At 47.3% G+C, this 22,560-nt stretch overlaps 1 protein-coding gene across 2 annotated transcripts in view; it reads right to left on the reverse strand.

The window, feature by feature from the left end:
* Positions 1–22,560, reverse strand: part of Tspan14 (tetraspanin 14) — a 57,511-nt gene that overhangs the window by 6,857 nt on the left and 28,094 nt on the right. For both annotated transcript variants that reach the window (XM_015990402.3, XM_042284342.2), the window contains exons 3-6: positions 6,145–6,195; positions 4,299–4,445; positions 2,789–2,959; positions 1,145–1,270 (exon numbers count right to left, since the gene is read on the reverse strand). In XM_015990402.3, the coding sequence (XP_015845888.1) occupies positions 1,145–1,270; positions 2,789–2,959; positions 4,299–4,445; positions 6,145–6,195 (495 nt within the window). The remainder of the gene's footprint in view (positions 1–1,144; positions 1,271–2,788; positions 2,960–4,298; positions 4,446–6,144; positions 6,196–22,560) is intronic.

Genomic DNA, 22,560 nt, shown 5'->3' on the forward strand with positions numbered 1-22,560 from the left:
ATGTCCTCCAAAGGCTTGGTCCCCAGGGTGCTGCTATTTGGAGGTGGTAGAGACTGGAGGAGATGGATCCTGGGGGAAGCACTTAGGTCTCTAGAAATGTGTCCTGTAAGGGCACAGTGGGGTTCTGTTTTGTTCTTTAGCTATGTAGACTCTTCTGCCATGGGCTCCTTGCCATCTCCACCACAGACCTGACAGCATCAAGGCCACCTCCAACACTGTGAACAAGCATAACTCTTTCTCCTTAAACTCTGGGGATTAAATTTTTAGGGTCTCTTGCATAGTAAGTATGCTCTCTACCACTGAGGCCCACAAACCTTTCCTCAGAGGGTTGGAAACAGTGATGGAAAACTGACTGCAACAACCACTGAAAAGTAAATAAACGCATCTTAGTGGCCTCACAGATCATACAAAGCAACTAGTCAAATGTCGGCCTTAGGCCACAGTTGGTCAGCCTTTGTGCCAGTAGGTATTATTAACACTCGATACACTCACGGCACCAACACTTGCTACACTGGTGTATTTCAAACATCCCTGGACACCTCAGACACCACTGTGCAACCTCAGCAAATAGGCCTCTCCCACACCAAGGATCCTGCCCAGGTAATAACAGAGTAAGGCTTGCTTCTCAGAGGCTGTGGCTAGGCATCACAGGGCTGTGCAGAAGTTTGTACAGGGCCGATCTCTACTCAAGCAAAACCTAACAGTCTTTCTTCACAGGTTACCCAAAGTGCTCAATTTCCAGAGCCCTGAGGACTTAGGCCTAATCTAAGAACGGAGGCGGGTGAAGAAGAGGCTAAAAAATAATTAACCATGGAGCTGCTGCTGTCCTCCACACGAGATGTGTCATCTTACAATCACCGAGAGCTTCTGGGCACAAGAGGGGGCAGCCCAGAGCACACCACCTTCACAGTACCACCAGGGGGCACTACGTGAGGAAGAATGAGCTTTCCTCCTCCTTTACCCAACACAGAGCCAAGGTGCACCAGAATGTGTGCCCAGGATTTCCGAGCTGCAAGGACTGGAAGCGGGGGTGGAGGGGGCCGGAGAGAACGTACCACACTCCGTTAGTGTGTTGGAAAGCAGCAGCCTGGAAGGCTCTGGAAAAGGCAGGAGCTGCTGGGCTGCAGAAGGGACATACACTCACCGCAGGATCTGGCACACAGCAAGAAAAAGGTACTCCACATTTCTCTCGGCTGTAGCTGGCGCCACTACAGTTGAAGTAGACATTGAGGTCCCAGTCTTCAGGGCCATAGGCCCCACAGCACTGATTCTGAAACCACAAAAGCCAAGAACCACATGAGGAGGGCCAGGGTCACTCACCCAGCACAAGGTGTCTCTGGATGACAGAGACAGCACAAGGTGTCTCTGGATGACAGAGATAAGCAAGTTCCCATCTACCACACAGAGACACCAAGGCCCGTGGAGATGTTGAATAACACCAACAAATGGTAACCCTTTAAGAAGGAAACAGCAGCCATGCCATCTTCTCTGTCTAGGTCACAGAATGCTAAGTTCCAGTCACTCCTTGACAGAGCTCATCCAAGCTACACCCCGGCCCCCTTTAAAGGCACTTTGATGTAACCCTCTCCTAATCTGGTGAACAGGTCTTCCTCCCTGATAAATGGTCATGCTGCTCTGATTACCCTGTTTGACTTTTTGTGTAAAACGGGTGCTGACTATCTATGACGGGGTGACTTACGACTAGGGTAAACAGCATCGGCAAAACTAGACTTCTGCCTTGACCTGGAGCCTCGGCCCTCCGCTCCTCATACAAGGTGCAGCTGACAAAAAGCCCTCATCAGGCCACAAAGGTGCAGCCCCAGCACACTGAGGACATGCTGTGATGGGAGTGGCCACCCACAGCAGGTCTCCTTCCTACACTTACCTGTGAGGCTGGCCTAGTGACAGCCGCCAAAACAAAGGCCAATGAGTGTCTGCCTCCCTGATATCCTACTTTTCCTGTGAAAATCCCATCTTCCCCTCCACACTCCTCCACTATGTAAGACGCTTTAATGACTTAATGGCCATCTAAGGCTTCATCCAAGCCCTAGAACTACTGGATCCCTCTTTATGTTTACAAGAAAAGGAGCCTCTCTGGTCAGGTAAACAGGTTTTGCTGGACTCCAGACTACATGCAACAGGGTAAACAAGTTTTGGTTAATAACAGTGGGTCAGTTATTTTTAGTGCTTTCTGGTTTCTCGTTGGAACCAAGTGTTCCATAGAAAAGACATTTTGGAAGCTGAGCTTCTGGGAGAGGAAGATCAAACAGGCCATTGTGGCAGGCAGTGGATTCATCCCAGGGGCTGGATCAGCCAGTGATCCCCGCTTCCAGGTGTAGCTGCAGGCAAAGGGAAGGGCAGGGGGGCTGAGGGACAGAGCCCGAGCCTGCGCATTCAACCCCCTGGGGAAAGCTTCTGAGAGGTAACATCCCTCCATCTGAGAAGGCTTCCTCCAAGAAGGCAGTTTGCTCTTCTCAAACAGGAAGGAGAAAAGGTCCCAGAGAGGAAGGGGACAGGAATAGCTCTTGCTGTGAGTCACAAGCCTAGGGGAGGAGCTCTCTCCTCTATATCCCCTCTACATCCCCAGGGCCCAAGGTCCTGGTGAAGAAGACTGTGGCTGAGCTGACCAGAGGCAGAGGACATGCTCCATACCTCCCTGCCATGCTGTGGCCGAGGAGCCACTCTCAGGAGGGAAGGCCTCGCTCCAGTCTCAGCTGCAGGGCACCCCAGAGTGACCAGAGGTGGGAAAGGGCATGACCTAGCAGGAGGCCTGTCGGGCAGAGCTTACGGCTTTCTGAAGGGAGTCGATGAGGTTCTGCAGGTCAATGTCGTCCCGATAGGATCTGATGTTGCTCTCGAAGAATTCCCGGAACCGGTCCCTCACCCAGTCCTGGAACAGAAAGGCCAGCACAGCCACAGCCAGTTCCAGGAAGAAGATGAGCACGATGGCCCCACAGAACTGCATGGGCACAAGAGAGGTGGAGTTAGCCATCACCAGCCTGGCTAACCCATGCACCCCACTAGACCCAGAACCACTGCCCGCTGCACAGCACTTCATCTCTGCAAATGGGATTCACTACTACGCATGCCCTAACGACACAGCTGGTAACTGAGATGAGTGAAAACCACCATTTTCTAGGAGGCAGCCCCGATTCCCCTCCCCCACCTTAATGAAAAGAAGCCATGTCAGTTGCTTCCATATGGAGCCTGCACCTGGGCACTATTTGCTTCCACCCTGCACACAACCATCCTAGAACTCAATCCTTCACTCCCACTTTAGGGGAAAAAAAACTGAGATTCAGACACAGAGCTTGTCTAAGACAATGTAACTTATACAGGACATCTGAGTTCCCTGCAGGGTTCACTACCACTCTGGAGGTACTAGTGTTATCAGTACCCACTCTGCATGTGCACATGCACATACACCTCTCGAGAAACATGGCTGTGCAGCTACAGACAGTGGTGACATACTATTGGGACCCATGCAGCCACTGGGACACAGATGAAGCTCTGCCTGTGGCCTGAAGGGCCTGTGTTCTTACAGCCATAAAGGATAGTAGGAAACTTTGCCACATCTAGGAAATGTGAAGGAGCCTTTCCAAGAAACCCAGAGAAGAATCACAAGCATGCACAAACACGTGCACACAGCCTACCCCTGAGGAGTGAGATGCAAAACACAGTATTTTGAAGGGGGAGGAGATCTAGAAAAATGTGTGCTTTGCTTTTCAAATGAAGAAAGCCTGACCTAATAAACTCAACAAATAATAAATCATGAAGAAAATAAAAGTGTTTTCCTCACCAGGTGCTATTTAATTTTAACTGAATACATTTAAAAATGAAGTCATATCTAAATATAAAACTAAATTCTTAGTAACTCATAATTCTGCCAGAAAATTAAAAACTCTGCATTGTACATCCAACAGATTCATACTCAGGAGGAGGGAAATGATTTCTTAATGTTACTGGCAACATTGTTTGATCTTAGCCAGGAAGGGCAAAGGTGAACAGCAAACATCTCCTTTAGAACTTCTAAGGGGAGCTATAAAGCAAAGGAGGTGGGTAGAACCCCTGCAATCAGCTGGCTCCTCTGAGGACGGGGGTCCCACAGGAAACCCCGTTCTCCTAGGGTGAGGAACCATTGTCTGGGTTTTTTTTTCCCTAAAATCATCCCTTCAGTGAGACAGAGGTTCAAAGGACTGCTCCCTGCTTCTACTGCCTGGGCCAGAAAATAAATATGAGCCCATATCCCTGGCCCATCCCATCCACTATCTCCCACCCTCAACTCCAGGACCACTCACAAACTTGAGCAGGCAGATGTTCTCCCGTAGGGCACCCACACAGCCTGCAAAGCCCAGTGTGAACATCACCACGCCCACCATCAAGACCAGCACCACGGGGTCGATTCCATGCAACCGGGTCACCTTGGTGAGGTCGGACAGCACACCCTGGAAGAGGCGGAGAATAGAAGGTAGCAGTGTCCTTAGAATGGAGTCAAGGCCCTGGGCCAAACTCTGTCAGCAGCTAAGGTGGGGGCCTGCCTCTTCAAGGCTTAGTCCTGTCATCAAGAGCCAGGCCAGAGTGTGTTCCTGCCTACTTTGCAGAGCCCCTGTGTCTAGGTAGCATCCTTGTCCACCTCAGCCCCCAGATACTTTCCATGAAAGTCCTGGTCCACACTGACGATGGAGTTACTGTGAGCCCAGACCCAGCTTCCTCCATGGTCTGGAGGGTACACTGGCCAGGCCACAGAGTAGTAGAGCCCTATGGCCTATGGTCAAACTGGCTAAAAGCGGCCTCAAAATGAACATTTTTGAGGAAACACACCCAGCAAGGGTAGATGTGGGTAACAGAGTGTTACCCACAGACCTGTCTATGATGGAGGCGTTCTATCAGCACTGTTCACAGACAACCACTAGCTATACTTGCAATAAACACGTGGAAGGAGGCTAGAGACAAATAAGAACTGGTTTATCGTTTTTATTTGAGTACATGTAGTCACGGACTAGTGAGACGGCTCGACAGGTAAAGGCACTTGCTATCTGGCCTGGCAGCCCGAGTGTGGCTCTAGGGCCACAAGGCAGAAGGAGAACAAAGAACCAGGTCCTGAAGGTTGTTTTCTGACCTCGACTCATGCATATATATATATATATAAAACTATACACACCCAAAAGAGCAGGAAAATTTTGAAAGTACTTATACGTATTTATGTAGTATTTTAAAATTATTATATGTGACTAGTGGCAACTACAATGGACAGACAGACTCCATGATATTCAAAACGGGGAGGGGGCTGCCAGAACAGGCAGCTGTGTAGCCAGCGCCAGGATCTGGGCTCATCCAGGTCAAGCCTGCTGCAGTCCCAAATATAACCACATGGTGGTGCTGACAGGCATGGGTTGCTGCCTCCAGGTCACTGAGACAGAGACATTGTACAGCAGCTTTTGTCATCGGGGTTCACAGGCCTCTTTGAACTGTTCCTAGGTTCCCAGGCTGAGCGCAGACCTCAATTCTGTTCCTAAAACCTTACATAAAAGCTCACAGACAAAGTACTCTGCTTCCTTTTTCTGGAAGCATCATCAGGCTCCACCACAGGCACAGGGGTGCTTCAGCTTTGGGTCAGCACCATGACTCCACCTTGTCCCTGGAGCTCTGAGCCCCTGGAGTACCAAGTGCCCCTTGTCGGGCTGCACAGCAAGAGCCTGGTTGCTCCTTCCTCACACACCAGCAAGCAGTACCTAGGTTCTTAAAGGCACACCTCCTCCCATAGAAAGCCAGGAGCATATAACCAGGCTACTCCCATTTTTCTGTGGGCCAGGACAAGCACCTGGGGAGTAAACATGACTCTGCTCAGGGACGTGCTCACTTGTTCACAGAAATAATAGAGAGGATTAGGAGGCAGCCGCAGGCCTGCCTTGGGCACAGCTGCCAAGCCCTGGGGGTTACACTTCCAGTTTTGGCCTAACTGTCCATGACCTTGGGAGCAGAGCCAACCTTGCGAGGCAAGTTCTTTCTGAGGGTTAAACTGCTACAAACCTTTCACTGCACAGGTAGTGCCTACTGAACAGGCTAGAGGGGGGAACAATTCAAGTCCAATGGCTCTGGGTCTGGCTGCCTAATAACTGGGGCCTGGTAAGAGGTTCCACCTACCTTTTCGCTCCATGCCCACAGTCCGACTCCAAGGAAGACAACTCCAGCCAACTGAGCAGGGGTAGAGGAAGGGAGAGAGGAGAAAACAGAGGTCAGAAACCAGCACTAGGAACAAAGTCTACATTCTAGTAGGATGCGTCTGTCTCCTGTCCAGAGTGGTATTTGAATCCTGCAGATGACAGGGGCTCTCTACACCATGAAAGGGACATGGAGACTGCAGATAACCAGCACCTACCTCCCCAGAATGGATGGTGGCTGGTTTCTATCCCAGATGACTACATGACCAGAGAGCCAAGGTAAATATCCTGAGATCAGTCCCGGAGAGACTGCCTCATGCTGACAGACTGTTTTCTTCCTTCTTATCCACCCTCACCCTCAACTCATTCAGTGAGTTGCTCTTCAGTGTGCAAGACACTGTACTCCTGACGACTGCCAGGGTTATTAGAGGACTCTGGTCCAGATCTGTATGGATCAGGCCAGCTACAAGGCGAGGCTGTAGGGAAAAAGTACAACCCAAGACCACCTGTTCTCCCATCTTAGTCCCACAGCCCAGGATTCAGACTCCAAACACAGACAAGCAGCAACTCAGGCCATTCAGGGCAGGGCCTCCTCATCACAACTACACATAGCATGAGACGTGTGTGCCCGGAAATACTGGGGTCTTAGCTGATGAATTAAGGTAAGCCTCATTAAGCAGAAGAGAGGCACTGGAACCTCAACCTCCTGCTTACAGATACTCACTGACCCAAATGCACCACACAATCCTAAAGCAGAGCAGTTTTCTTCCCATATAAAAGTAAACACTCCATGTTCTGCAAACAGAGCCACCTCTGTTTTGTCGTTGGTTTTTCTCTATTCTCTGCTTTACAGAATGCTGGCATTTCAATGCCATTTATCAGCACCTCACAGTAAGTAACAGTGCTAGGTTTCTCTATGACTCAACTTTCCAAATGGTATTCTCCAGCTTTAAGCGGCCTCTGCCTATTTTATTCAACACCAGACCCATGTGGCTGGAATGGGAAGGAAAGCCCTGTGATGAAAACCCTGGGAGGTTTCAGCTCTGGATCACAGATCACTGTCACAAAATGCACGCAGGCCTAATATTTGGCTGTGGCTGTCTGAGGGCTCACAGTTTACCATGGCTGCTGGTTCAGTTGGCATTCACAGATGAAGCCAGGCCAAGACCCCAACATCTCCATTTTACAAACCATAACACTGGCACCTATAGCATGAATCTTAACAGGTCTCATGAATAAAATCAAACCTGAGGCCAGTTATTGGGATGAACGCTGAAAGATCAGAGAAGCAGAACAAGCCACAGCTACCTCACCTAGACAGTTCCTCAGCTGATCCTGTTTCCTCAGACTGGAAGCCTCTGTGTCCTCATCCAAATGGATCTCAGCTGAACTGTTGCTGAAAGCCTAAAAGCTTAACCAGACAAATGCTTCTAGTTTCTGGTCTTCATGCCTTATATACCTTTCTGCTTTCTGCCATCACTCCCTGGGATTAAAGGTGTGAGTCACCATGCCTGGCTGTTTCCAGTGTGGCCCTGAACTCAGAGATCCAGGCGGATCTCTGCCTCTGGAATGCTAGGATTAAAGGTGTGTATACCACTATTTCTGGCCTCTATATCTAGTGGCTGTTCTGTTCTCTGACCCCAGATAAGTTTATTAGGGTGCACAATATCTTGGGGAACACAATACCACCACAGGCACCCAGAGAAAGCTAAGACCAAAAGGCATGGCAGAGGGAAGGGCTCCTCCCAAGCCTTGATTCATCTGTTCACTGCTTCCTCTCAGAAGCAGATACTAGGTGAGCATCCTGAGCCGTCCCACACCACACTGGCTTAGTAGAGAAGCCCGTTGTTCTCCTGGATGCTACTTCCCTCTCTCCCATCAGTTTCACAGTGGCATGGGAAGCAAACCAACAGGCTACCCTACCACTCCTTAAGGTAACCAGTGACTTACTTCCCTTTCAGTAGAGTGGAGGCCTTTTTCTCATCTGACCTCATCTGAAGTAAGGCCACTGTTGGTCATTCCTCCTCCTCCAATCAGATTCAGAGACACCAAGCACACACAGCTTAGGGCTGTCTTCCTCTCTTTTCTGCTGCTTGTCCTTCCCTTACAGACGTCACTAAATGATGGTAAACCTAATGGTTCATTCAGTCAAAGACCCCTGGAACACTGGAGTGGGAGGGAGATGACCCAGCACAGCTTTAAATACTACCCACACCCTTGACCACCAGCCTCTTAGAGGAGGAAACCCACAGGAGGGAACGAGGCCTCCCATTCAACACCTGGGACTCTCTGCTTGTTTTACCTTCAAAACTTACGAGTGTCTGTGACCAGTTTTCTTCCTGATTCTCAGTTCCCCTCTGTCCATAATCCACCTCTTCCCAGGCCTCCAATAAACTGGAATCATCATTTAAAAATCCACTGTCAATTGGTATCCAATGGACTGGCCTTAATGCCTCCAGTGCATACCAAAATTCTCAGATCCTCAAAGTCCCCTGAGTTATTACACATATCCTCCCTCAGGTCTAGACTAGTTAGAACACCAAATGGAATGTAAACACTGTGTAAATAGCTGTTATAGTGCATTGTTTAGGGAATGATGAGAAAACAGTCTTCTGTTCAATACCAACAGTTTTATAGTGTCTTCTATCCTGGTGAATTCAGATGCAGAACTGCTGGTTGCTGAATATGACTATGACCAGGTCACTCTGCTCCTCCAAACTCTCCAGTCACTTGCCCTCACACTTAGGGTAAAATTAAGATTCTACCACAGCCCACCATTGCCAGGCCTCAGTTCCTGCCCTCCTCCTTGACATTATCTAGATCTCCTCCTGAAATGTCCATCTTTGCCATCCTATGTGAAGTTACTCCCTATTGGCTCAGTTCTCCTTGCACCTTGCAGCCCTGACCCTAACCCAGACTGTGCCTACCTTTGAGCCACACACTCTAAGGACAAAGCTATCTGTCTGCTAGGGGCTGTAACCCATTCAGGTAGAGAAGGATAGTGCAGAGTGGGCCCATGTGAGAACCCCATCAAGGCTTCAAGACCAGAAGGTCCCAAGCCTGGGGTTCTTCACTCTCCTTCTATGCATACTTGTGGGTTTACTTTGGGTCTCATGTACTCCTGAGGGCCAGGAAAGCCTAGCTTGGCTTGCCAGTCTCATGACCAATCAAACCACACATACAGAATTGGTGCAGTAAGACTGGAAGGTATCTGCCTCTACAGCCAGCCAATGTTCCCATTCAAAACCAGGCCTGCCTAAGCACTTACAGCAGCCCACCCACCTTTGGTACCATGTGGACAGGTGAAAGAAGGCTGTCTTGAAACATTCAATCAGTGGCCTCAGAACTCCCCTTTCCTTCCCACAGTACCCCATTTATTTTTTCCCCACATTAAATTAGCCTTAACTCCACATACACTTAGATGTTATTGTACCCATGCTGAGGTGTTTCATTGTTTAAGACATGGTCTCTCTATATAGTCCTGGTTATCCTGGAACTTTATATGTAGACGAGGCTAGCCTTGAAGTGATAGAGATCCTCTGGCCTCTGCCTCCAGAGCGCTAGAATTAAAAGTGTGCACCACCACATCCGGCCTTGAGGTGTTGTTTTAATTTTTCCCTGGAGTAAACAGACAGAAAGATGTTTGCTCGGCCAAAGCATGTATACAAAGTTGTGCAGATGTTGGCAGGCTCCCATTCATGTCGCACGCACGCACGCACGCACGCACGCACGCACGCGCACACTCACTCACACACACACACATACACACACACACACACACACCCTCAAGACCTGTAGGAGATTCCATGCTGGATCTGTTCCAGCCATGCAACAACATTTTCTCTTACAATGACTAAGAAGGACTCCTTCTTCCCCTGTTGTCTTGTAGGAAGAACTGAAGTTAACTCAGACCAGAAAGACAGGAACTTAACAGCCACATGTCAGATCATGAGTTTAGTGAATATTGCCTAAGGTAGGAACTTTGGAGACCAATTATGGTCAAGGAGTCTGTGAAAGGACCAGACAAGGGAAGTGAACTGCCTCTGAACACACAAAAGCTCCAGGAGTGAATGGTATACCTTTCATTTCCTCCCCAGAACCCCCACACAGATATAGGACAAATGTAGAACCATTTGTCCAAGGTCACAGAGCTAGCTGGTGACAGACTTAAGAACCCCATGTGGGTATCTCTATCCCTGACAACATATTATCTCACTACCCACAGAGACAGAAGAGTGAGCAGCATTCCGAGTCATATGCCCTGAAGAGTACCTACAGAAGACAGACCCAGTGATAAAAGAGTTCCACATTGGAGTTCTTAGGCTGCACAACCCTCAAATAACATGACTTACACAGCCATGTGTTAAGAAGGTGCATTCTAGAGTCTATGTCCCAACCAGAGCAGAAAGATCTGAGAGTCTCTGTAAAACTCAGGAGCAATTACAGGAGTAAGAGGTCCCATTGCAACGATGGGTTAAAGAAGCTCACAGCACAATCCAAGGAATTCCAGGGCCTATGTTATTAAATGAAAATCTCTGAGCTACCTTCCCTAGGGTGGATTGATCAGAAAGGCCCCAGATACATACACACATACACACACACACACACACACACACACACACACACACACACCAACAACAACACAACAACCCCTTCTACATTAGTCAGGGTTCTGTAAGGGAACAGAACTGATTGAATGAAAAAGTGGATTATATATATAAAGGAAATTTATTAGAATGCTGTATAGGCTGTGGCCCAGCTAGACCAACAATGGCTATCTACCAACAGAAAGTCTAAGAATCCAGAAGCTGCTCAGTCCACAAGGCTGGATGTCTCCATTGGTCTTCAGTATACATTGGAATCCCAAAGAAGTAGGCTCTAATGCCGGTGAAGGGATGGACTTACCAGCAAGAGCAAGCAGGCAAAGAGCAAGCTTCCTTCTTCCATGTAATTTATATAGGCTGCCAGCACAAGGTATGGCCCAGATTAAAGGTGGATCTTCCCATCTCAAAAGATCTGGATTAAAAGTGTGTCTTCCCACTTCAAATGATTTAATTAAGAAAAAAAGAAAAATCCCTGACAAGTACACACAGATGCTTGGGTTTTAGTTTATTCCAGATATTGTCAAGTTGATAGCAAGAACAGTCATCACACCCTCCACAAATAAGAACAAGATGACCTATTGGAGCATCCTAAGCTGGCACAGGTTTCCCTTATTCTGGAAGCTGCAAGAATCCCTTCACCATAAGGGTAAGCCTGCTGCACTTTACCCAAGCAGGATTAAGTGGCAACAAAAGTGTGAACATCTAAACCCTGCTAGAAGGGAGGAGAAAATTCAAGCACATCAAGAGCAGCCACCAAGGACGAAATGGCATTGGCCCCTTGCACAATCGCTCTGAGCACATGTGTAAGTGCTTAGGCAACTCTTGCAGGCTCCAGACATCTTGCTTCCCATCAGTAGCAAGGCAACACTTTCAGGATCTGCTCTGCTGACCTCTGGTTCTTGGTCAATCTATTCACTAACTCAGGCTGATGCTCAGAACCAGTTCCCTGGGCCTCCTTAAACATATCTCTGAGATAAGCAGAAGGGAATCCACTGAAACACTATGCAGTGCAGAAAGTACTGAATACACAGCAGCCCAGGGTCAGGGTTCATTCTGTGACATTCTAGCAAGTGGATCTCCTGCCAAGTCTCAACAGAGATGACCCTACTAACAGTTAGGTTGAAAGGACTCTAATGGAATTTGTTTACACCGAGGAGCCCTGCTCTCCTGGGTTCAGGCAGAGCCAAGGCCTCAAGGGCCAACAGGGTGACCCCTCATATACCTACACCTGCTGCACTGAAGACATTGTATGTCCCCAGTGATGACTAATCTTAATCTCCAACCTGCATAATTTAGAATTGACTAGAGGACATATCTCTGGATGTTTCCAAAGAGGTTTAACTGAGGTGGTAAGACCACCATTCCACAGACTAGGGTCCTGGACTGAAAAGATCAAACAATGAGGGAGCACGAGCATTCATCTCTCTCTGCCTCCTGATTGTGAGCAGCGATCCAACCCTGCCACTGCCATGGTGAACTGCACCCTCAAACCATGAGCCAAAACAAAGCCCCTTCCTCTTCAGTGGCTCTTGGCAGGTGTTCTGTCCAGAATGGAGGAAGTAGCTATTACAGTCTTACCCCTGGCAGCTCCCAACAGACTAGTGTCCTAAGAAAAGGTCCCTTTTCCAGAGGCTCAGTTTCCATTTCTGGAGAAAACAAGAGATGCAGAGTTCAGGAAAACAAGCCAAGAAGGATGCAGACAGAAAGCAGGGTAGACAACAAGGGGCAGAAGAAATTATACTATCAAGTTTGTCCTACACACATCCCATTTGACAATTAAGCACCTCTAATGGCTACATTTTGATACCTAAATCCTGCCAGGTAGGATGTCAAACTATGGTCTCAAGTATTCCAGAACAGAAAATCCCAAGGTGAGTTCACAGAATACTAGAGATACTTGCGACTCCTTCAAATGCCTATTGATTCAACTAAACCCAAGGTCAGATTGGCCTCCAGGAGGCACAGCCCCTAAAATAGTGGTTCTCAACTTTCCTAATGCTTTGACCCTTGATGACAGTTCCTCATGTTTGTGTTGACTCCCAACCACAAAATTATTTTCATTGCTACATCATTAACTCTAATTTTGTTACTGTTACGAACTGTAATGTAAACAGCTGTGTTTTCAGATGGTCTTAGATGACCTCTGTGAGGTCGTTTGACCCCCAGGTTGAGAACTGCTGCCCTAAACCCAACCTGGCCTTGAAAGTCCACTGCTGAGCCCTAAGTCATAGGATATCCATTGGGGTTATGCAGCTGTGCCCACTAGGAATGGGATACTCGGAGCTCTAAACAGAGCAGGGAATCTCTTTCTACACAATCCCATATTAAAAGTCTTAGCTGAGGATTGGCCAAACGGCTCAAAGGGTAAAGGCATGCAAACCTGATGACTTGACTGTATCCCCAGATCCCACAGTTGAAGTAGAAAACAGACTCCCTAAAGGTGCCCTCTGATCTCCATATGCACACCATGGAAACACACAAACAAACACACACACACACACACACACACACACACACACACTCACACACTCACACACTCTACTAATAAATATAATAAAATAAACGTCCATTTTTAAAGTCTGAAAAGAACCACCTCTCAACGGAAGTCTGAAAGGTCGAAGAACCAGGGGGAGGCTGGGCCTGGCTTCCTCAGCTTCCTCATTATAGGGGAAATGGGTCCAAGCAGGAGGCACCATGCCCGGAGTCACAAAGCTATCACACACCACCTCTTCCTCCCTCCGGATGGGTGGCTGCTGGGAACGAGAAGCAGATGTGCCCTCTGCAGCATTGCAGGGGACCCGGCAAGGGGCCCAGAAGAGGGGCAAGGACTGCTCCAGGGACAGCTTTCACTGTGACATTGGTAACTCAAGCCCCATCAGGAATCTGAGATCAAGGAAAGGCAATGGAAGAAGTCATTCAAGGGAGGCTCTGGGCAGCAGCCCACCATGACAGCCTCTGTAGACATTGTCAGTTCTGTGTTCCGTGAGCTCTCCTCCAACAGCTCCACTGGCTGTGAACACTGGGAGAAGCCAGAGATGGATGGATGTGGCTGTGTTCCAGTGAAAATTATGTGCAAAACAAGCAGAACCAGGTCTGACCTGCAGGTCACAGACGGCAAGCCCAGCACTAAACTATCACACTAAAACCGTCTGGACTTAAGGATGAAGACAGGATTTCCTTTAGTTCAGTCACATAAACTCTGCATAGCTCTGACTCTTGTATGTTTTTGTGTTATTTAGCAGATTTTTAACAGCTTATAACTGTATATAACCCAATGACACATGCCTACAATAAAGTATTTTATAACACCATACTGTTATGGAAGAATATTCTCATAAAAAACTACCTGGCACCCAGGTAAAAATTTCTAATAGAAAAAAAAAAAAAAAGAGGACCTCTAACAAGGTGGCAGAAATCAAAAAATAAGGGACAAAGGAATAACAGCCAAGACAGACTTAGCAAAGACTTGAAGACAGATGCCATACATGCTGAGGAAAACATATGTGATAATGGGGAAAGGACACATATAAAAAGACCACTGTGGGTGGGGAATTGTGGTGCACACATCTAACCCCAGAACTCAGGAGGCAGAGGCAGGCAGATCTCCGGAGTCTGAGGCCAGCCTGGTCTACAGAGTCCCAAGACAGCCACAGATACAACATAATGACACCCTGCATCTCATTCTGCATAAAATATAGTTCACACTGAGAAAAGGAAACATGGAGTATACTTCGAGACACGGGTAAGTCAAGAATTTTCTGATAGAACTCTATTAGCACAAAAAACAGGCCCAAGAAATCAGAGAGAGAGAGAGAGAGAGAGAGAAGAAGAAGAAGAGGAGGAGGAGGAGGAGGAGGAGGAGGAGGAGGAGGAGAAGAAGCAGCAGCAGCAGCAGCAGCTTGAATGAACAGACAACCTACAAAACAGAAATCTTTGCCAGATACCTTAGACTAAGGGGTTTGGGTTAATATATAGAGTTACAAAAAATTAAACAGTAAAAACCAAACCAAAAAAAAAAAAAAAAAAAAAACAAGGAAAGTACCAATCAACCAATGAACTGAATGAACAGAACAGATTCACCATGCAGCTCTGGCTGGCCTAGAATTCACCACTGACATCACGCTGTGGGATTAAAAGCATGCACTAACACATCTGCCTTTTGTTTTCCCCAGTAAATATTTGTGAGTTTTTGTTTGTTTGTTTTGAATGCTCAACATCCCAAGACATCAGGGAAATACAAATTAAAACTACTTGGAGATTTCATGTCACTCTGGTTAGAATGGCTAGTATGAAGAAAGCAAGGCTGGCTGACAGGCGTATGGGGAAATAGGGGCCCTTACACAAAGTTGGTGGTGTATAAACTGCTCAGCCACTATGAAAATCACTGTGGAGGCTTCACAATCTCCCATGTGGACTGAGGTCAGGAACTAGAGAGGCCCATGAGATGGAATAAACGGCTTCTGGGAAGGGGTGTGGGGTGACATCAGCACACATGACATGAACTGGAAGCGGGAATACTGGGAGGAGAAGGGTAAGGCTGGGGCAGGAAGGAAGGGAGGTGAGGGCAAGGGCTGAACCAACACTAAGATTGTAGGACAATGCAGGAGGAGTACAGGGCACGGAGGCCAGAAACTGTCATGGTTATCTTCTTCCTTCTCCGCCTTAACTCACTGAGCCAGGGTCTCCTGCTTAATCCAGAGCTCACAGACTCAACTAGCTTTATCAGCCACCTTGACCCAGGAGTCTGCTTTCTGAGTGCTTTCTCAGTTTTATGTGGGTTCTGGGGATCTGAATTCCAGTCCTCACTTTGACAAAGAAGCAATTTATTCACTGAGCCTTCTCCCCGGCAGCTCAACAGAAATTTTCAAAGGAATTTCTGAAGAAAGAAAAGAAAGAAACAGTACAAACAAGATAGAACCGAGGCACTCCACTCCCACATAGTAGGCAGAACTCTGGAGTGACCTACAAGCACAAAGGAGATGTAGACAGACAGATATAGGGGACACAGACGGACGGACGGACGGACGGACGGACACACGGACACACACACACACACACACACACACACACACACACACACAACTTGGACTGCCTAGTACCCTGTGAATATGTAACAACCACATGCCAGGCACTAGCCACCATGCACGAAAGACAGCCTTTCTCCACAACTTCCCCAGTGGTCTCAGCTTCACACATGACTGAGGCATGCAGAGGTGAATACTCCTAGCCACACCTTAGTTCGAGGAGAGTCCCTGACAGAGCAGTCCTTGCCCTCTGCCTTGGCAAGAATGAATCTGAGAACACACACATTCCTACTTATGCCAAGAGATAAGGAGACTCACTTCCTGTGCATTGGGGCAGCCCTTCTGGAAAAGTGATTTTAACTGGGTAAGTGTGTCAGCCAGGTCAAATCAATGTACACACCTTCTGACCTACCTAATCTCACTCCTGGGAATCTATTCCAGCAATAACTTCCCTCCCTTTCCTACAGGGAAGAATCTGTACTACATAAATCTGTACTAGTCTCTATAACCTTATCTAGAATAGTTAAAGGCTGAAAGCAACCTAAATGTCTCACCTGGGAGTTCCTACCAGAACCAGAAAGACTGTGTGGCAATCCAAATGTTCTACAACAGCTATGCAGGTGTGATAATGTAGCTCTCCAGATTTTGAGGATACTGCCCATGAGGACAATAAACTACACACACCTAAAGGCAGGCGACTGCAGCATGGAGGAGGAATGCAAGTTATCCCGGGATGGCTTGTTCAGGAATTCGTGCAATTGCAAAGGTTCATTCAATAATCCTTTTTTTTTAATTTATTTTTATTTTATGTGCATTGGTGATTTGCCAGCATATAAGTCTATGTGAGGATGTCAGATCCCATGGAACTGGAGTTACAGGCAGGTGTGAGCTGCCATGTGGGTGCTGGGAACTGAACTTGGGCCCGCTGGAAGAGCAGCCAGTGCCCTTAACCACTGAGCTATCTTTCCAACACCTCAAAAATTATTGAAAGAAGAGGTACCATATCTTAGCAGTGAAAACAACACTACATTGTATCATTTTTTAAACAGTAGACTCTTCTCTTTCAATTGCATCATTTAAAAGATGGAAGCAAAGGAGCTGAGAAGATAGTTCAGTTGGTAGAATGCTTGTCTAGCATGCATGAAGGCCTGGGTTCAAACCCCAGCACTACATAAAACAGGCATGATAGCAGTCCATGCCAGGAGGACCATCAGAAATGCAAAGTCATCCACAGCTACATGAGACCTTATCTTAGTGGAGGGGAAAGGGTGGGGGGAGAGAGATAACACACATAACGGAAGCTGAGAAACAAGTTGCAATCAGGCCGGGGTCTCATACAACATGACTAGGGCGCACTGGGAAAAGGCCAATTCTCCATGAATTGGGGGATGGGCTGGGGTTGTCAATGGCAGGGTGTTATTTTTTTTTTCAAGCTTTTTTTGAAACTAAAGACAGCAGAAGGTTCTCCTTGTAGTGTAACACAGGCCTGATGTCTGCATTTAGAAGAAATGGAGTCTTCATTTTTAATCTATCTCTGAAATAGATCCAGAGAAGGGTTTATCTGAACTTGTGGAGATTACAGTCAATCTTAGGGGGGAAAGCAATCCTGACATGAAGATAATACCCCTCGAGAGCATTCGGGAAGCAAATCTAGGACAGGGCATATTCTTTACAGAACTGGGGTGTGTGTGTGTGTGTGTGTGTGTGTGTGTGTGTGTGTGTGTGTGTGAGTGAACAAAGACAGGGCAGCCACAGCTCCTCCAGTCTTGCTTCTCCCAGCCTTTCTTCTGCCTGCTAAAATGTTTTTTAATTATTATGAAACACACATGACATAAAATTTAACTAATGTTCAAGTGTATAGCTCAGTGACATTAAGTACATCACAAGAGGGTCAGCCATTACCACCATCCTTTCAGAGAACTTTTATATTACAAAACAGAAACTGGGCACTTTAAACAATTCCCTGCTATGGTTTGATTGTGTCCCCCAAGATCCATGTTCTCAAGACTTTGTCCTCACTGCAGCAGTGTTAAGAAGTGGGGCTGTTCAGAGGACAGTAGGTCGTGAGGACGGATGGATTAATTCATCACTGCTGGAGTGGGCTTGGTATAAAAATGGAGTTTGAAGGATGCAGACAAAGCACAGTAGCAAAGTGCTTACCCAGCACACACATGGCCCAGTGCTCATCCCCAGCACTGCACAGAGAGACAGACAGACAGACAGACAGACAGACAGACAGACAGACAGACAGGAGAGAGAGACAGAATTTGGCCTCCCTTTGCACTCTTTCATCTATGTGGCACTTCCACCATGTTATGACTTCTCCAATATTGAACTTCTCAGCCTCTAGAACAGGGGTTCTCAATCCTAATGCTGTGACCCTTTAGTATAATTCCTCATGCTGTGGTAATCTCCAACCATAAAATTATTTGTGTTGTTATTTGATAACTGTAATTTTGCTACTGTTACGAATCATAATGTAAATACTTCCATTTTCCAATGGTCTCAGGCAAACCCTGTAAAAGGGTTCTTTGACCCCCAAAGGGGTCATAACCCACAGGCTGAAAACTGCTGCTCTAGAACCATGCACCAAATAAACTTCTACTGGTTATAAATGACCCACCTTGAGGTAATCTGTAATAGCAGCACAAATGGACTATGACCCTCCCATTGACACCTGCTCATCACCTGGCAACCAAGTACCACTTTCCATGTCTGCTTGTTGATTACTCTGAATGGAGCCACACAGTATCTAGCCTATAAATGGAATCAAATTGTTATTTTGTATCTGGCTTACTTTACTTAATACAATGTCCTAAAGGTTCATTCACACTGTAGCATGTGTCCTGGAGTGATTAAGGCTCTCTTGAAATGCATATGCTACATACATTTCCTTATCCACTGATCATCAATGGCCACAGGGTTGTTTCTACCTTTTGGCTATAGTGAATAAGGTTATGCATATTGGAGTACAAACATCTGACATTCTGCTTTCAATTCTCCTGAGTACATATCCAAAAGTGGGGTTGCTGGAGAACATGGTAATTTCATTGTTAACCTGAAGTAACATCAGTTTGCCATCATGGATCATCACTTGTTTCCATGACAACAATGTACAAGGTCACAGATTCCTTCACATCCACATAAACATTTATTTACTGCTTAAAAAAAAAAATAAGAAAAAGAAAAGAAAAAAAACACATCACACATTAGTGGGTGTGAGGCAGTATCATACTGTGGTTTTGTTTTGCATTTCCTTGAGTTGAACTGAGACTCTGAACTAGAAACAGTACTAGCACAACCAAAAAATGACTGGGGGTGAGGGGGAAGGTAAAAAAGTGCTAGTGTTCTCAACGTGGTAGGCTGGCTAGAAGCTGTTTCTGCATCATCCCAGTGTAAAGAACCTCATGAAGAAGTTCAATCCTCCTCTGCCTCCAGACAGCAGCATCCACATCTTACCAAGTAGATGATGGTCTCTGGGAATCCCAGCCTCAAAGTCAGAAAAAAACTGACAAAAACTGTTGGAGTGCTACACGGATCTATCCAGTAAAAAAAAAAAAAAGACTGTGGAAACAACGCTAAATGGGGCAGGAGGCTCAGGTACAGCTAGTCTGTCCCCACACCTCAACCTGGTCACAGAAACATCAGGCGGCCATCTGCACACTCAGGCTGGCCTACTGAGCTGTCCTTCCCCACCGAAACACACACACACACAAAGATCCAGGCTTTGATTCAAAGAAATCCAAAAGAGGGTGGGGATGAAAATGAAATAAAACCAGCTGTGAGCAGTTCATTTCTGAAGCCAGATGATGGAAACATGAGGCTTGTTACATTTTTCTATTTTCCCCATCTAAAAAAAGAAAACTCAGAAGCCATATGGACTTAGCACTCCATTTCCTACTTTTTCTGAAACCTTGTAAGGGAGAAACAGGCAGCTGAGGTCAATGTTTCTCAAGGAAAACGCCAGGCATTCCAAGGTCACTAGGTCAGGAGGGAGGCCAGACTGTATCCAGGTGCCCAGCACAGGCTGGCTTACTCTCCTCACTCAACTGTGAGCTTCCCAGATCCACTGCCATCTAGGAGGGCATTTTCTAACTGTTCCTGTTTGTTCCCTCCTGTTCTGCCCCAGTGCTCACTAACAAAAATGATTAACTCTCAACCACATACACTAACTGCCAAGTCTGCAAAAATCCTTAAAGTACTACTACATACTTCAATCCAGCAGGGTCGCCACAATTCTGGATTCTGTTTGAATTTGGTGCTGCCAGTGTGTAAGCAAGTGAGTAGTGTTCCTTGAATCTGATATAAAGAGCCTCTGAAGGACAGAGGAGACCAGGGACTTGGCCATGACAATGAGTGTCACCTGCAGCAATTAGTATGAGTCAAAGGTCAAGTCAAAAGCCAAACAGGCAACGTCAGAACCCTTGCTTGGGAAAATACGGCTCTCCATATGGAGAGTAAAACGCAGGTCTGAGAAGCCCTGAAATATATGGCAGGAATGGAGTACAGGTCTCTGACTAAGAACTAGAGTTTACAGATCACTGGCTGCATGCTTGTGAAGGGGACTGTGAGGTTCTAGTCCACCCCTCACCTTTTTTGCTTCCTGGCCATGAGGACAGCAATTTGCTGCCACATACTCTACCCCAGTGCCATCTGACTCCCCCATCAGAGACTAAAGTCAACAGTCCAGGTGATCACCGACCCTCTTAACTGTGTGCCCAAAATAAACCTCTCTCTTTATAAGTTAACCATCTCTAGCATTTTGTCATAGTGGTAGAAAGCAAACACACACACTGATGTCCAGCAATGCCCTATGTCAGGAACTAAGATGAGGGTGTTGGGGAAAGACCATCTGAGCACAGGAAAGTCTGAGGTAGAAGACCAGGCCACTGCATTCCACCCTATTTCTCTAGGACAAAAAACTCCTAAGTACAGAGATAAATCACCAGGACATGATGCCATAAAGCTGAAGTTGAAAAAGTAGGAACTGGAGGGTGGCGGGCTCAGTAGTAGAGCATGCATGGGCCCCAGGTTTCTATCCCCAGTACTAAGGCAAAGAAAGGGGAGCAGAAGGAGCAGAAAGGAGAGAGGAGAGGAGTGAGAGGGGAGGGGCAGAGTCTTCATAAACCCGCCCACTCCTCCAGCTCACAAATCCACAAGAGAACAAAAGAAATTACCCCCTGCCCTGTGCCCCTTCTCCCCTTGACCACAGTGACTAGTGTGCTTGCTGATATGAAGCTTCTACACATGAGCATGTCCCCTCAACTTTCCACACAGAGCCAGGGTCTGCCAGCCCAGTCCTGTTGGCAAAACACGCACGATGTAACTGCCCAGATCCCTGCTCCAGCAACTGTCCTTGAAAGAACTGTCAGTCATCATTTCACTTCTTCACTGGCCATTGGTTCATTGGCCAGGCCCATCCTCCATCTCCAAACAACCATGGTAACTTGGGCTGTCCTGCTGCAATACAGCTGACTGTTCCTCAGGCTTGTCCTTCACCTAGCCTCAGCATCTCAGGAAATACTCAAGACTCTCCTCAGCTGGTATGCACACTCATTTTGGTGCTCTCTCCCCACCCACATCTTCCTGAGATGCATCTCTAGAGTGTCACTGGCACTTTCATAAGGCCAGTCAGGGAAAACCTCAAGCTTTCCACGCCCACCCACCAAAGTTCCATCTCAGAACATGGCTCACCCGGCCTTCTCCTTCACTCTGCAGTCTCTCTGCAGTCCAATCACACCACCCAATATATACATAAACCCTCCTGAGAGTTACAGAAATAGAAAGCCAGGTATGGTAGCCTATGATCATACTCCTAGCTAATCAGAAGGCTGAGGCAAGGGGATCATAAGTTCAAAGCCATCCTTGGCAAATGTCTTAATTGCTGTGATAAAACACCATGACCAAAAGTAACTTGGGGAAGAAAAGATTTATTTTACCTTGAAGATTACAGTCCATCACCGAGGGAAGTCGGGGCAGAAACTTAAGCATAGCAGGAGCCACAGAGGAGTGCTGCTTGGCAGCTTACTTCTCGTGGCTTGCCCAGCCTGCTTTCTTACAGCACCCAGGCCTTCCCACACCAAATCACTCTAGATTGGCTGCCCATAGGCACATCTTACAGAGTCATCTTTCTCAGCTGAGAGCTGCTCTTCTGAAACGACGCTAGCCTGTGTCAAATATGAAACTAGCCAGGACAGCAATTAGGATGATCTGAAGATAAAAATTAGAGGGAGCTGGGGGCGTAGCTTAGTGATAGAGTGCTTCCCTAACATGCACAAGACCCTGGGCTCAAATCCTAGCACTGCAAAAGAAGAAACGAGGTAAATAATAATTCAATACCGGTTGAGACCTGTACGACCCGGGCTTCTGAACACCTGTCCTCGCCTGTGTCACCAGCCACTCAGCTCCAGTCTCACGGTTACCGGTTGTCCTCTGCACTGGCTGAGCTCACTTCTGCCTCAGGACAGGCAGCCAGACAGCCTTTGCAACTACCATTCTGACTGGATCTTTCCTCTTTAAACCCCACTGGGCTGCTTCCTCATTAATACTCGGGTCTCAGCCCCCTAGCTCACTTTCTGCACCCTCGGTTCAGTACACTCTGCCAAACACACAACAGCAAGGACCTACCTACCCTGCCTACCCTCCAGAGCTACCCTGCCTACCTTCCAGAGCTACCCTGCCTACCCTCCAGAGCTACCCTGCCTACCCTCCAGAGCTACCCTGCCTACCCTCCAGAGCTACCCTGCCTACCCTCCAGAGCTACCCTGCCTA

This window comes from Peromyscus maniculatus, chromosome 9, assembly GCF_049852395.1.
Source record: "Peromyscus maniculatus bairdii isolate BWxNUB_F1_BW_parent chromosome 9, HU_Pman_BW_mat_3.1, whole genome shotgun sequence".
NCBI lineage: Eukaryota > Metazoa > Chordata > Mammalia > Rodentia > Cricetidae > Peromyscus > Peromyscus maniculatus.